At 43.9% G+C, this 15,630-nt stretch overlaps 1 protein-coding gene across 1 annotated transcript; it reads right to left on the bottom strand.

The window, feature by feature from the left end:
* Nucleotides 1-6,245: 6,245 nt before the first annotated feature.
* Nucleotides 6,246-6,425, bottom strand: CTXND1 (cortexin domain containing 1). Its single transcript, XM_042875640.1, has one exon. It carries the CDS (start codon nucleotides 6,423-6,425, stop codon nucleotides 6,246-6,248), a length of 180 nt encoding a protein of 59 aa, XP_042731574.1.
* Between the last annotated feature and the right edge of the window lie 9,205 nt (nucleotides 6,426-15,630).

The following is a 15,630-nucleotide window of genomic DNA, read 5'->3' as shown; positions in this document are numbered from 1 at the left end:
TTTTCAAAAGGGTGAAAACAGAAATTACACTGTACCAAAGGGAGGGTGGCAGCCCCAGCATGATGATTTGCACTTTGTCCCCTGTCAGGGAACAACACAGGTCCGGGTGCTGGCAGCTCCTTGCAGCGGGCAGTGAACAAAGCACATGGCACTTCTCTCCTGTGCAAAGGGCATCTGCCTCTGTCCCATGGCCTACAAATCAATTTAACGCCATGGCCCAGTGCCAAATCACATCAATTAGAGGACATCACTGGCTGAAGGAGCTCAGGAGAGCAGATAATGAACTCTGGTATGGTGCAAGGGAATCTTGCCAAATATCTGCTCGGTCCTCCAAGTGAAGGGGCTGATGGAGCTGTGGATTTCGTGCAAGGATAGCAGTCCCAGGGCTGCAGATGCATTCCCAGAACCAGGAGCCCCTCATGCTGGGGCTGGGGGCAGCAGGAGGGCAGGCTACGATCCTGACTTATGGAGCTGCCTGTAGGAGAGGGTCTGGGTGCACCACCTCCAAACATGGGTGTCAGGGCATGCTGACATTTAATATCACCCTTGGGGGAGTGTGCTGTGTGACCCCTTGGCCAGGCAGGAAGGAAGAGTGAATCTGGAATGAAGATTAATGAACAAATGTGACAGTGCATAAATCATTGCTAACAGGGCATGCTTGCTGAAATGGGATCTCTCCTGGGCAGCCTCAGCGTGCAACAATAACAGTCCCTTTCAAGAATGATGCTGGGAGGATCATCCTCAAATCAACTTAAATTTTTAGCTTAAGACATTCCACTGTGGGCATAAGGGATGACCTGGGCAGAAAAACAGCTCCTTGTTTATATTAAAAAAAAAAAAAAAAAGGAATTTTTTCTTCAGGGTCTGTTAGGTACTCCGAATTGAGCTAATAGACAGATACTTATTTTAATGCACTTTCACTTAGATGGCAAATGACCTTGAAGGACAACCACAAGCTGCCATATTCCCCCTTGGATTTGGAAATAACTCGTGTGATCCTTGATGCTAAAGCTGTGGCAGCTCCATATTTCATCTTGCCATGATGCCACCATCCCATGGAAGCACGGATGGGTTTTGTATGCTGGAAGGAAGGCTGTTTTTCTGAAAAACCCAGGAACAATCTCTGTTGACAAGAGCTGATGGAGGTGTCAGGGCAGTACGTTGCTATTCATGGATTTTGACCTTGATGCAAGTCATTTTGCAGCCAGGAAGGACTGCAGCATCAGTGCTTTTTGGGTACAGGAATATTTGTTGGAAACCATTAAAACCATTGTGCAAAGGCAGTGCAGCTACATCTTCAATCCCAGTTCCTGGTCAAAAGCCTCTGTGGAATGGTGGGGACAGGCAGGAGGTGACAGGGTGTTCCCATAGCCCCCAGGTGCTTCCTGACTTGATTAAACCTGAGAAATCCCAGGCTTCCAGAAATTGATGTTTTCCTTCCCAGAGCTCACACAGCTCTCTGAGCAGATTTTGGATGTGGGCTGGAGGAAGTCCAAAGCTTTGGTCAGGACAGAGCTCAGAGACATGGACCGCCTGCTGCATGGCCAGAGGCCAAAAGTCCAGCAGATGCTAAAAAAGGAAAGGAATGGTTTTTATGGCCAAGGTGAATTTTTTTTCACCTGCAGGATAAAGATGTGGGCTCATGGTGTTGGAGGCATCTCCCCTTTGAGGGAGGGCACCCACGAGGGGAAAAGGGTGGGTGGAGCAGGAGGATGCTTCAACCTGGGGCCCTTGGTTCTGTGCTTACAATGCTTACATCTTGGATCAACATTTGCACCTGGTGCTGGGAGGAGTTTGTTTCTAAAGGGCCATTTAAAGTGGTTTGACCCTCCCTACAAAAAGCTTCCTCTCCAAGTATGGAAGCTTCTATTGCAATTGGATTTGAAGGTGGAGCTCTTTGCATCTGGATTTTACTGCTTTTAATTCAAGTCTGCTTTTGTTAGTTTTATTGTATAGCAGTTTCCAACAACAATGAATGAAGTAAAACTTTAAAACCAGAGCTCTTCTACTTTGTCACAGCGCTGAGATTGTCACTCAAGTGGAGAAGAAAAAATTCCCCTGTGGATCTTCAGAGGCCTGGAGGAAAGGTAAACCCACCCCAGAGGGGTTTGGGGCCATGCGGTATGGAATAGGCTCCTTCCCTGGGTGGGGGAAATGCTCTTTCAGAAGCTGTTCGGGGTTAAGGCAGTGACTTTGTTAGAAGGGATGCTGTTAGTAGGTGATATTTGCATCCACTTTCTTTCTAAGAGGCCATTTCTCAGGCTCAGGATTGCCACCTCTGCTCAAGGTGCCCACACTGTCACTGCTGTGTGAGAAAGAGAGATAATTTCTGGGCTCTAAAGTTGATTGAAAGCTCTGGATGTGTTTGGCTGTACGTGAGGGACATGCTGAAGGTACAGCCCTGTGCTGGGATTGGTCTGCAGATGGCTGCTGCTTGAAAAGCTCATTTGAGTTTTAAACTTGTTTTAACACCCTTCCTTTTCCTTGTGGATTCAGCACACTTAATGCAATTTTAATACTTTTTGTTTGATTTTTGATTTCTCCCTGGACAAGTTGCAGTACAAAACAGGGAGCTTTGTAATTAAGCACATCACTCAACGCTTCATAATGCTGTTGTGCACTGAGATGAACCCTGAGAGTAAATGCAAATAGAAGTCTTAAACTGTGCGTGGCCTTAAAAACACATCTGTGGTCAGTGTTTTCCTCCTGGGTTACAAAAAGGAGCAGTGGCCAGAGGGTATCGACTGCTTTTAATGAAAGGAGTTTAAAAAGGAAAAGTGAACATGCAAAATAATACAGATTGCAATAAGGTATTTCCATGGCCGTGCTAAGGCATGGTTAAAATTGGGGATTCGGTATCCTCTATTTAGATCAGTTCATCTGGGCTGCGCAGAACCAGAAGGCAGCCATAGAGATTGGTGTAATGGCCGGCACAGCTGGGCCAGTGGGGTCAGGAGGAAAGGGTGGCCAGGGCTTGGATTTATGCCTGTGCATGGAGCTTTTATCCATTCAGGAGCTGCTCTGAGAGCAGCATGGTAACTCCAGCTGCTGCTTCTGGTGTAGGGAGCGGCTTGTCGCAATCTGTGCCTGCATTGGATCCTGGCGAGTAGTAAACTGCAACAGACACAATTTCTGTCCATGTTGAAGCTGTTTATTGCATTAAGTAAATACATCTGCAGTAAGTTTGCATTATTTCCTCTGAGTGCAAGTGCCGGTAGTATGGCATAATGATTAAAAACAACAGAACTGGCAGAGGCACTTGTTACATGCAGCTGCAATTAGTGCTGAGCGATGCAGCCCCTACCAACCTTCCACTGCCCAGGAACGTGGCTCTGCCAACCAGACTCCCAGGAGATGGAGTAACAAACATGTGCTGGGTGGCCAGGTCAACCCAGAATGCAAGCAAGGTGAAGCTTCTGCTTTCAGCTTGGTGTTTGGTATTGCTTTTAGTTAAAGTGGTGAGGCTGTGTTGGTAACCATTGGTGGAAGGCAGAAACTGGAATATACATATATACATTAGAAGTACAAAAAACAACCCCACCAGTGTTTAGGTAGTCATAGGAAAAGGTTTGATGTAGGGGAGGCTTTTTGCAAACAGAAAGTAAAATAAAATCTTAAAATGCTATGTATAGATGAAAGGGGGGAGTGGGGGAAGATAACCACAAATATTCTTGTGAGGTGAACCTATTTGCTTCCCCAGCGTTTATAACCTTTTGCTCTCATATGCGCTTCCTTCCCCTGAGGGCTGTGTGCTGCTGTCCATGCCCAGCCAAAGGCACAGCACAGGGCTGACCCTGCTCCCTGGGAGTTCAGGTCTTAAACTTCAGAATATGCATAAATCCTTAGCTGAACGGGGGCTTACTGGTGGTGTGCAGCAAAGCCAAAGCATCCATATTCTCCTTGAGAGGACTATTGGCACCAGGAGTAGTGACAAGCACTTTTCTTGCTGTGTCAGTTCTGAATATAGTCAGGTAACCTGAAATACAGAAGTCTCTGTAGGCTGGAAATAGTTATTTTACTACTTCTTGCTTTGTATATTCTGTAGCCCCACTGGTATCAAAATGGGATATGGAACTTAATGACTAAAAAAACAGGCTCTAAATGTCAGTGGAATGGAAGCAACACCCTTTGAGCTGGGGTATTGGTTCCTATGGTGTGGATAGGCACGCACATGGATGAGACCAACATATTTGCTCAAAGAGTGTTGGTCTTTAACATTCACACTTATAAAACTTCCATTACTAGTGGTTAATTAGGTAACAGAACCTGAAGCTGAACAGCAGGCTGGTGAGCAATCTGCAGTGGATAATTGAAGCAGTGGAGATCTCTTGGTAAAGAAGAGCAGGATTAAACCTGATCCTCAAATCTCCCTTCTGAGTGGGCTCTCCTACAACACAGATTAGCTGCAATTGTGCAGTTGAGCCTAGGGCAAAAGGTGCATGCGAAGTTTCCATATACCTCATAGCCTGCTCTTCTGTAGTCAGTATTCCTTGGAACTCCATGGAATGGGCAATAAAATCAGGTGCCATCAGAATGATTCAGGATGTTCTGATCTCAGTAAAAGTACATAGAGTTCTGGACAAGCTCTCTGTTGTGGAGATTTTCCCTTCCCTTTTCCCTTGCTGCACACTGAGATTCAGACCTTCCTGTTTAGTTTTACGTAAAGAAGTTGTAAATCAGTATCTTCCATGTCTTTATCTAAGGCTCTTCAAGAGTTTGTATAGTGATGTGATAGAGCTGAAACAGGGCAGGACAAGTTAATTGTATTGTACCAATTCTACATGTTTGAAGACGGAGACAGAAAGAGGGGATCAGTGCAATAGTCAAATCTGTCAGGGTCCAGAATACCAATCTACAGAGTCTATATCCAGCCTACACAATTATGCCCTGGTTCCTTGCTCCAACCTCTTTTTCCACCTTTTTTTATCCACTCTATGTTGTCCTATGGCAAGAATGTAGAAAACAAGATGGTGAGGAGAAGGAGAAAATGAAGTATCCTTTTTGCAGATCTGTGCTCTTAGGTCTCGTCTATTCATGACACTAGTGGTTGCAGTACCTACTTCTGATTGCTTCAGCAGCTCTTTACAATTCCTTAAGCTGTGTGTGTAGTCACTCAAGGCAGCTGCGGGCAAACCTTAGAACTTAAGAAATGGAGGATGTGGGAAACCTTTGCATTGAGTAAAGGAAATACATGGATAATCAACAAAACATGGAGGAAGAGTTTTTTTTAAAGGGTACTTTGCTCGAGGTAGAATGCATGTTCTTGCTACTGTAACTTGGGTTAACAAATGTGACTGACAAAGCTAGGAGTGTCTTTGCTTATTGTCTTTAACATCTATGTGCGATCCCACTGAACTGTCTCTGAAAGAAGAGATTAATGAAGTTTTGTGTGGAGTCAGCCTTTGATAAACATTGCAAGTTCTTTGTAGTTGAAGCCAGTGGTGTCCAAGCTCTGATCTGTGAACTGTGGCTACCAAGCTCGTTGCAAGAGATCTGGCTGATTGATGGACCTATGGCAGATGTCAATATATCTAGTTATCCATGAGTAGGATAGAGAAAGGCTGTGCTGCAGAGTCAACAGTAGCCCACAGCTCCCTTGGAAACTGCAGTTTGAGTGCTTCTGTATATTGATCACTAAAAATATGACAGCACTGTGGTGGGGAAGCATATGGACACTGCTTAATTCATTGAGAATAAATTTGCTGATAGCCATGGTGCTTTAGTGTTCTTTCTCCTGGGCTGACGACTGGACTTGTTGGTCTTTCCTGCCCTGATGATTTTATGATTCTACCTAACATTACCTGGGAAGACACAACTGCAAAACTTTGCCTTTCTCCTGAGCACAAATATAATGACTCAGGAAGGTATTTGAAGCAATCTTGTGTTCAGGGAAGACATTCTTATTGCTTTATCAAATTGCAATTTCTGACTAAAGCCCTGAATTTGTGGGAGACGTTGAGAGGGCAAACTGTGCTATAGCTGTAGGAAAAGTCTAGAGGATGTTGTGCTACTGAGTTATGTGATGACCATCTTCATTAAGATGAGGGTTGCTGCATAGTATTATTGTGCTTCCAGAATGGCTTGCTGATGTCCTGGTGTATTGAGCAATAATCATATGAGCTATTGGCTCTTAAATATATTGCCATCATCCTGCATATCTGAAAATGGCTGTTCCTGCTTGCTTTCCTGATAGGAAGAGTCCTCCTAGATTGCAGCATCTTATGGCTCTGTGTAGCCAAGCCCCTTCAGTCATCCAGGTGCTGCTCCTCCCATGTGGATGTGGGGATAGCACTGTAAGGGTCCATGATGACTTTTGCACAGCGAATTATCATCACAATCAAGAAAAGGCAGAGGAAGACAAAACATGCTAGTGTCAGTCCCTTGTCCACATCAACATATGCGGGCTCTGGGGTGGGTCCCTCCATGGCTCATGCTGCTCCTCATCGGGGTTTATGTTTGCTGCTAACATCATTGAGCACCTGCAAAACAAACAATGTCAGACAACGGGGAAACTCAGTGCAAGTGGGAACAGAAAATATATGATGTGCTCTCAGAGGGAAATCAACCTGCTGGAAACCTCATAGCTTGAGTAACAGGGGGCTATGAGCTGGAGAACCTTGACATTGTTTCTTCATTCATCTGTGTTTCTTGCTAAAATGTTAGACAATGGAAACAAACATTAACAAAAGAGAAGGATGGTGCTTGTGCACTCCTCTATTTGGAATATCATCTTTTAAGAAACCCAGACACTGATCTTGCATCAGTGTTCCCCAATCATAAATATATTTCCACTCCTCTGTTAGTGTGAAAGACCAGACAAATGGCAGAGCAGACTGTTTCTATCCCAATTTTCTTCTCTGTCCAAACATTTCCTGTCTCTTACTGGCACAAAGCAAAGTGAAAATTATGCATACTCATTTTCCATAACATTTAATCTCTACTACTCATAGGTTCTGTAGGCAAGAGATGATTTTCAGGAGCAATGTTCTTTAAGTACGTGTTTTATCACCCAGAAAGGTATGGGTGATTACGTGATTCCTACATGAATTATTTTACTTAATGCAGATGTCTGCACTGCTGAAGGTCTCTTCTGACCTTATCTGAATCCTTAAGCAAAATTGCTTCAGCAGAGATTGACTCCTTACACAGTTATGCTTCTGGATCCTTCATTGGCTGCTGCCCCGGATGGCTTTGGTGTGGCAGTGCTTAAGGGGAGGAGCTGACCTGGCTGACAGAGTGAGTGAGGGAAGTTTCTTGACATGGTCAAAGTGGGAGATGTAAGAATTGAGGGTTTCTCCTGTGAAAGAGTAATAATGATGAATGCCTCCTTAAAACAAGCAAATGTCTTTCACGCGAAAGACAATAACCAGCCATGTTTCATTGGGAGTAGAGAAGACAAAGAGAAGATGTTAAACAACAGTGAAATTTGGGTATCAAATGGTGCAGCTGCTCTCTATAACTGCATCAATGCAGTAAGGAGATCCCAGCCAGCTTTGCCTAGTTCCATGTTCAGGGAGCTGCTGCTGCTCGCAGGGCTCTTTCAGCAGCAGTTCACATCTGACTGGAGCATTGCGTCCTTGCAGCACCTTGTGAGGACCCCAGCACTGAGCCCATCTGTCCTGAGAAATCTTCCCAGGGTGAACTGAGGACCCTTATTTAAAACAAATCACTGTACCTACTTTCATAATTTATTCCCTTTCAAGTTTTCCAATCTTACCACCTCCTAGATCCTACAGGACAAGGATAAATCAGCTGGGCTCTCTAGTCTATTTTAAGCACAAGAATGGCTAGTTTTTATTTTCAGAAAGCTTAGAAAATACTGCAACAGCCGTTCCTGCAGCAGGGAGTTGGAAGAGAAGATGAACTGAATGAAACCAGGCAGCCACTGTATGTGTTTACCATCCTTAGGAGAGAAGAGCAAATACGGGCCAGCAAGATGATCACTGAGGAGTGGGGTAGGTTTGTGGTGCTCATCTGACCTGGCCAGAGGTTTTTAGTCCTCAGAATACACCGTTGCTTGTGCTAATTACTTGTGCTACCCTGGAGAAGATTGTGCTGCTGCTCCAGAAGTCCCTGCCACCCTATTTGGCTTGAGTTGAGGTCTATGGCAGAAGTGAGCACCTATGGACATTACCTGTTATCCCACAGTGTGATGTGGGGCTATGAGGAAGGGTGAATTCAGTTTGGAATGAAATTTTGGCAGCTTTTAATTTGGGAGTATGGGGGGGATTTTGATCACTGTCTGGTTAGGAGGCTTCATAGTTCCCTGCAGAGTCCCTCGTGCTGAGAAAATAGTACTGTGGATTTAATGCTGAAATAACAGTTCTGTAGAAGCTTGTATACCTATTTTGCTAGCCAAGAGATCTTACATTATAACTTAATTTGTTGAGCAGGAGTCAAGACTTTGTCAGCAAGGCTGAGTACTAAGTGTGGGTGCTTTTGTGGCGTGGAACAAAAAAGCTGTTGTCAAAACTACTGATGTAGCCTCGTCCTTATCAGTGCTCCTATCAAGGTAGGGATGGATTTGATTTTTCCCTCCTGACTTCCTGGCTGTGCTATTATTTCGCACTAAGTTAACCCCTGCGAATATCAGAACTACCAGGAAGTTTCCATCAGGATTGACCTTTGAAAATCTGTATTTCCAATTAAGTATGCCGCCTCTTAAAATGTTAATAATTTACTCAGTAAGTGTTCTGAGATGTCATCGGAAAATCAAACCTCTCGAGTATCTCTTTTCAAATTCCATCACAGAATCTCATTACCTATGGAACTGAAGCTGGGTGATGTTTCCTGTGAAACACTGGAGCAGTGTCTTACCCCTACCAAAAAGGAAAGAGCATTTTGTGGGTGCGCCATCCCTGGAGGTGCTCAAGGCCAGGTTGGATGGGTGCTGGGCAGCTTGAGCTGATGGGAACTTCCAGCCCATGGAGGGGGTTGGAACTGGGTGATCTTTGAGGTCCCTTCCAACCCAGGTCATTCTGTGACTTTGTGAAAAGGATAGTCTGGGCACCTAGAGATCAGAGTGAAAGCATATGGCATTCGAGCTACAGTTCACATATACAGTTCACAGCGTATTGTGGTGACAGCTTGAATCTAATGTATTTTTTTCAGATTTAAATTGATATGTTTTGCAAAGCAGTCAATATTTTCCATGGGACAGAAGGATCTTTTTTTCCAGATTACTGTGTTCTTGAGGTTAGACCAATCACGTGTCTCCCTTCCTTCTGTTCTCCCCATAAACATAAGGTTCCTGCTATGTGACAGTTATTCTGCATTAAGTAATGGAAAACATATTTCTTGGGGCTGGGCCTGTCTGCTGGTACTCCTGTGCTCTTCCATCCCTCTAATATATAGAAAACTTATTCTGCTTATTTCCCAGCCCCCTGCCTCAGTTTTCATTTCCTTGGTGATTCTGATGGTGTATGCGTGGGGAGAAAACAAAAAGTTGAGCAGAAATGATTATAAACATTCATGCTTGACTGATCAGGTTTTCTCTGAATAGCTGAACTTTGGGAAATTACTTTTTGTGGGCTGTGAGCACTCAGCTGTAGAATAGAACCTTTTAAATTTCTTTGGATTTGTTGAAAACCATTCAGTTTTTAGGTTTTTTTTAAGCCATCAAATGAATGAGAGCATTTCCTGGTTCCAATTTATTAGGCAGCTTAGCAGCCTTATGAGTACCTGCTTTTCTGTAAGTCCCAGGTGTTTAATAACATCCCAGGTAAACTCTTGGTGGTGGCCATGGAATTGTCTGCTTCTTGTCTGACTGTTCTTGCCATCAGAAATCATTCCCGTGTGGTCTGTGGGCAGTGTGGCAGGGATGGAGAACTCATGTCCCTCAAGGAGAATTCACCCTGAGCCTTTGTTCTCAGCTCTTTTGTTTCCCAGTGCTCTTTTCCTGGACTGCCACGCATATTCATTTTTCTATGACTTTGTATACACCAGCAGATGGAGATGGGTTGGCATCCTCTGTTACGAGTGCTCTGCAACACTTGTGCTGAGCAGGGTGGCTGAATTTCACCTTCATTCTTATCTAGGCACAGTTCCTTTCCCCCAGAGCTGCAAATGTTGGCGCTGTCACTTTAAAGACAAAGTCATAATGCACATGGATTGCAGGGAGCTTGTCTAAACCAGTTCCTATGCTGGTTAATTCTGTTTCCACCCATCTCAACCCATAGAACGCATTTCAAAACGCAAAAAAATCCTCTGCTCCTTTTCCAAAGTAACGTATGTGCAAAGGGAAGGGAAACAACGCTATTTCATACATGCAAGCAGATTCCTACCTTCCAGACCTGGGTAGGAAGCCTGTCACATCCCGGCATGGCAGCATCGTGGAGCTAAAATCCTCACTGTAGTCATATTTTAAAAGTTTTGTTGGTCAGCTTGGCTTTAACGCCTTCAGGCTCCGCTCAGGTTCGTGTCCACCCAGACCTGGAAGCAGTTCTTATCACTGCTGTGCTCTGGAGGGGGAAAAAAAAAAAATTAATAATTGGCAATTGCTCATCAGGCAGGATGTGGGCGTTACAGTCGTTAAGCAGTAGGGATGCACTTCTCTGACAGCCTGAAGCAATTGGGTACAGTCAGATGTGAGATGGATCTCTGTCAGAAACTCCCAAGAAGAACACATGATCCAAAACGACAGCAGTGTTTGAGCCTGGAGTTAGGCTGTTTCTTTGAGCAAAACTCACGCTTTTTATCAGTAAAAGATGAACCAGGTCTGACTGGTGCCTGTCTCTAGTTTTTTAGAATTTTTCTTTTTCTTTTTAAAAGGACAAAAAGTGAAGGGAAACATTTCAGCAGCTTCAAAATAACGTGGCTGATCCAACCTGATGTAGCAACACTTTGAAGGCTACTACTTCTGATTTTTCAGTCTAATCTGAGGTGCTGTTCTTTTTTACATGCAATAATTTCGACAGTTGTTGGATGAGAAACCCATCTCACTGCTCACTTTTGTTAACTTAGACATTTCTTATTGCCTGGAGTGTGGGACTAAGAGGTCAACATTGGGATTCTAAAACACTTTCCCCCCACTGGAACCAACCAAAGGGTCAAGAAACTTGATTCTTCTCCTGGGGGAGCTTGGTGCTCTGATGCTGACAGTCCTTATTAGACCAGAGAATGAGGGTCTGGACCTGCTCTCAAGTATTTGTCACAGCAGCAACTGGAATGGATAGCCCTGATCTGCTCAGCAGCACCACTCGCCATCTTGCTGGTTGCTGAAAGCCTTGCTTCTGTTTGTTGCTGTAGAGGCAGTGGGACTTTGCCATGGACCATATGTGTCACACTAAGGTGTCTGTCAGCGTGGGCCCAAATGGCAGCAGCTGCTCTGAGGAGCTCAGAGTTGAGATGTGAAGGCAGTAGGTAGCTTGGGAAGGTAACAGCTGGAACTCAGCCACCCAGCGCTGTGAGCACCAGCATAGTGAGGTCAGTTAGCAGATGTGGTGCAGTGGGCATGGTGGCAATGAGTTAACAGCTGGACTAAATGATCTCAGTGGTCTTTTCCAACCTTAATGATTCTGTGATTCTGTAGTCACTGCAAAACTCCTTGCCCGTTTGTGAGGGGACACGTGGCAGGAGTTGGGTGGTGCTCATCAAGTGACCAGAGGGGTGTGAAGATCAGCTTAAATGGAGAAGAAGGTAAGAAGAGCTGGTGAGAGGCTGTTGTGGTCCCTGAAAGAACAGAGCTGTGCATGTCTGATGGGAAAGGGAGAGATTTAAAGGAAGAAGCAGGAGCTGATGTCTCATCTTTTTTGGAGAAAGATATTTATCCAAGCTGGAAGACAGGATGTTGTGGCAATTAAAATGGTGAGGCATTAAAACAGGGATCTTGCCTGATTGCTTTCAGGATGCCTATGGAGGTGGCAACTCTGATTTGCTCCTATGGAAAAGCTTTAAGAGTTAGAATGTGAAGGCAGGAGAGAAGAATGAGCCAACGCTGACCCCAGATCCCAAGTGACAGAAGCTGAAGCACTGTTTCAGGGATGTATTTGGCGTGTGTCAGATGAACTTGCCCTCAGTTTGAAGTTCAAATCTATAAAAGAGGAGTCTGGACACTTAATCATAGTCTAATGTTCTTAACAATCTAGTTTCGATTAAAAACTTGCTGCCTTGGAGCACAAAGTGGAATGTTGTAGATTGATACGGACAGATGAGGTTCTTTCTATATCCAGAGAGCAATAAGATAACCACTACCTTCATTTAAAAATTAATTGTCCTTTTATACTTACAGTTCCCTCAGCAGAAAATCAATACTTTATTTCAGTAACTCTGTCTTCCTACAAGCGTGATTTCTCCTGTCTACCTGTAGCACACAGACAGGATTAATCTATTTTATTTAATCCACTTGTTGGGTTTTTAACATTTATTTTAACTTTATTTGGTTTTGCGTGTGCATGATTTGTTCTTTTGCATACTTTAAATGCTGACTTTACACTTAGTTTTTGCAAACTTGTTCATTCAATCTATCCCACTCAGTTACGGTCCAGTGATAAATAATCTTCCCTCAATAAACTTGCTTTCAGCCAGTCATAAATTACTTGGTCAGTACGCCCTCTGAAAACTAAAGGCATCGTTTGCGGTTGCCCAAAAAAGCCAAAACCAAATAAGCACATAAATCAATCAGAAGAAAGTGTTAAAAATTGCTGTTGTGCAAATGTTTCCTTCTGGCATAACCCTGTGGTAAGAATAACATTAATCATCGTTGAAAAAAAGATGCAACATGCACATAGAATAACTGAGCTGCTTATAACCCTAAATCAAATAATCATTTCTCACTTGAGGCGCGTATGGTCTTACTTGCAAGTCAGAGAAGAAGAGAAAAGCAAAAGGTTGTGCTTGTGAGCTGTTGAGCTGAATGATGGGCAGTTGGCCTCTGGAGACAAAAGCCTCTCCAGTCCTCCAAAGTTCAAATTGCGTGGATAATCCTTGATTAAACTTTGCCGAAGTGAGATCCTGAGGACGTCTAGGAAGCTTTTTATGAGAGACTGGAAACTGTAGTTCAGAGATAAGAGTAGGGTAAAATGGGGTGAATTGTTGACTGCTGAGCATGCTGGTGGGAAGAGCTAGGATGTGAGCAACATACACCAGCTGGAAGAAGGCAGATAAGCCAGGGCTGAGGTCTTTCTGTCAGCTGCTGTGTGCTGGAGAACTGGATCCCCAGTTTAAAGGGTTTTTCTGTATCTCACTGGTATTGCTTTCGGCTGGCCAGGCTCTGAGCAGTGTGTGAGCCACTTTGATCCTTTGAGAGATGATGCAAAACAATTCATGTGATATGTAAGGTTTAGATGAGCTTGGAAAGCAGTGTCTATCTGCACCAAGACCATCCTTCATCCCATATGTCCTTTGATAAGGAGACTGAAGCTGCTTTTCCCATCACCCAGTGATACAGTGCACAGTATGTGAATCCCCTCTAATCACAGTAAACAGCAAACAAAGGAGTCTTGGAGAAACGAATGGGTTTGGCCTTTAAGCCAAGGTTGTAAGGTCTGAGTAGATACTATGTGAACACAGTTTAATGTACTATGTACTGTTCAAACCTCATGCTGTTTAAATTCTACAGACAGAGACAAACACATCTGTTGTTCTTGTCAGTTATTTTATAGATTAAACTGGCTGCTACCCAGGAGAACCATAAGCAAAGCTCTGTGGAAATTTTTCACTGCAGCAAAGCTGACAAAGAGGAAAAAGGAAAAGCGTGTGACAATATTTTTACAAAAGCAAAAGATGCACTTCAAGGTAGAACAGGAACTCCTTTTCACGTGACTGTTTCCTTGAGGTGATGTCCAGCATTCTCTAGCTTGCAGGGTATTTCTCAGATACATCCTTTGACCTTTCATCTTGAGAAGCTACACATGCCTGCACTGGATTGAGGCAGCATCAGTGTTTTGACATGGGGAGAAGTCTTGTGAATGACAGTACTCATCAGTCCAAAGGAATTGTGTCTGCATTAAAAAGTGTATGGATTGGTTTTCTCAGGTGCTTCAGAAGTTTGAAGAGAGAAGGATTAAATAAATGTAAGCAATAACAGAGCTCAAAGTCTGGGGTTCTGTCTTTGTGTCGGAGTTTGTGACCAAAGTCTCTGCCTGGGTCTTGTTCCTTTTCAGAACTGCTTAGTACACAGGGTCATAGAAGCACAGAATGCTTGGGTTGGTAGAGACCTTAAAATATCACTGAGTTCCAACCCCTGCCCTGGACTGGTTGCCCCCACTGCAGCAGGCTGCCCAAGTTCCCATCCTACCTGGCCTTTGGCATCTCCAGATGACCTGAAGTGAGTGAGGGGCAGGGATGCACAGAGCTCTGTGCTATGGGAGGCATCGGGAAGCTCAATGCTGTCAGTCCTTCCAGCAGGAAGGTCAGACTTGTTGCAGCATGTTGGCCAATTCTGGTTGTAATTTGCCAACAGAAGAAGTAGAAATATTGTTACTACTTTTTCCTTTGAGAGGTTTTTCCTGTTTCAGCTATTAGAATTGAGAGAATGAGCCCATTTTCAGAGATGCTGAGTGCCTGGAGTACCTTCTGGAATCAGTGTGAGCAAACAGTTCAACGCTACAGAAAACCTTCCTGTTTTCAGACTCCCTTTTTGTGCAGATCCATGCATGAATACTGCACAAAAGCTTTGCGATGAGAATCCAGCTGGCATCCAGATAAATTATGTTTTCAGCTGTCTCCCAGTGGGGATGGATTGCATTTTCCTTCAGAGGGGCCAGATGATTTCTATTATAAATGAACCAAAACCTTGAGGCAGGACATGCATTACATTTCCATGACAGCACTGGCAGGAGTGAAAGATCCTGATAAGAATTTAAGGGTAATTGAACTTTGGTCTCCAGCTCTGCAGGTATGTAACAAATAGAGCAGCTTCCGAATGCTACGTGTCACCAAGCGAGGCTGGGCAAAAGGATGAGTGGCCCCATTGCTGAGAAGAGTGAGGATCAGCCAGCGTCCTCAGCCTGTACCAGCTGTGTATGGCCTCTGTTGTCCTTCGAATCAAATGCACCTAAGACTATTTTTTGGCACTAAGGGTGGCTGGCAATGGACAGCCCATCTAAACACCTTTAAACTTGCTTGAGGCTGATCAGGATGTTAGTGTGATTATACAGAGAAACAGCAAAGCAAACTTATGAATTTCTAGTATCTTTCAGTTGATACGTTTTGAGATGTGCCAGATGGATGGGAGTAAAATACAGTTTGTAATTAATCAAAGACAGAGAAATCCAAAATGATCTTTGAGAGTGGTAAAGCACTTAGTTATTTTTTGAATGTGCCTTGGTGTCAGGAGGTGGGCAGAATACTGGTTTAGTTCCCACTAATTCCCACTAGTTCCATCTGCTCTAAAATGGACTTTGAAGGCTGCCCAAGTGGTATGAAAGTCACACAATTACTCTCCTTTTCATCCCTAATTCTGGACATTCTCCATTCTTCACCACCAACTCTGCAGCCCTCAGGCACCAAAAGTAATGGCTTTGTCTACAGCTTAATGCTTGGAGTTGCTGGGGATGGTTGGTGCTATGTCATTCCCTCCTTTCCTATCATCTCAAACTGCAAACCAATCGCAGCCTGTGCCCTGAATTTTATCCTGTGTTTTTGCTTTTTTTTTTTTTTTTTTTTTTTTTTTTTTTTTTTTATTTTTTT

The sequence above is a fragment of the Lagopus leucura genome, unplaced genomic scaffold, assembly GCF_019238085.1.
Source record: "Lagopus leucura isolate 7727_CA_CO unplaced genomic scaffold, USGS_WTPT01 Super-Scaffold_100015, whole genome shotgun sequence".
Classification (NCBI taxonomy): domain Eukaryota; kingdom Metazoa; phylum Chordata; class Aves; order Galliformes; family Phasianidae; genus Lagopus; species Lagopus leucura.
The sequence above is the reverse complement of the archived record's forward strand: the minus strand, read 5'-3'. Positions and strand labels throughout refer to the sequence as shown.

Bases quoted from the DNA above. Each gene is read 5' to 3' on its own strand.
- CTXND1 (XM_042875640.1), bottom strand. From the start codon at position 6,425: ATGGAGGGACCCACCCCAGAGCCCGCATATGTTGATGTGGACAAGGGA.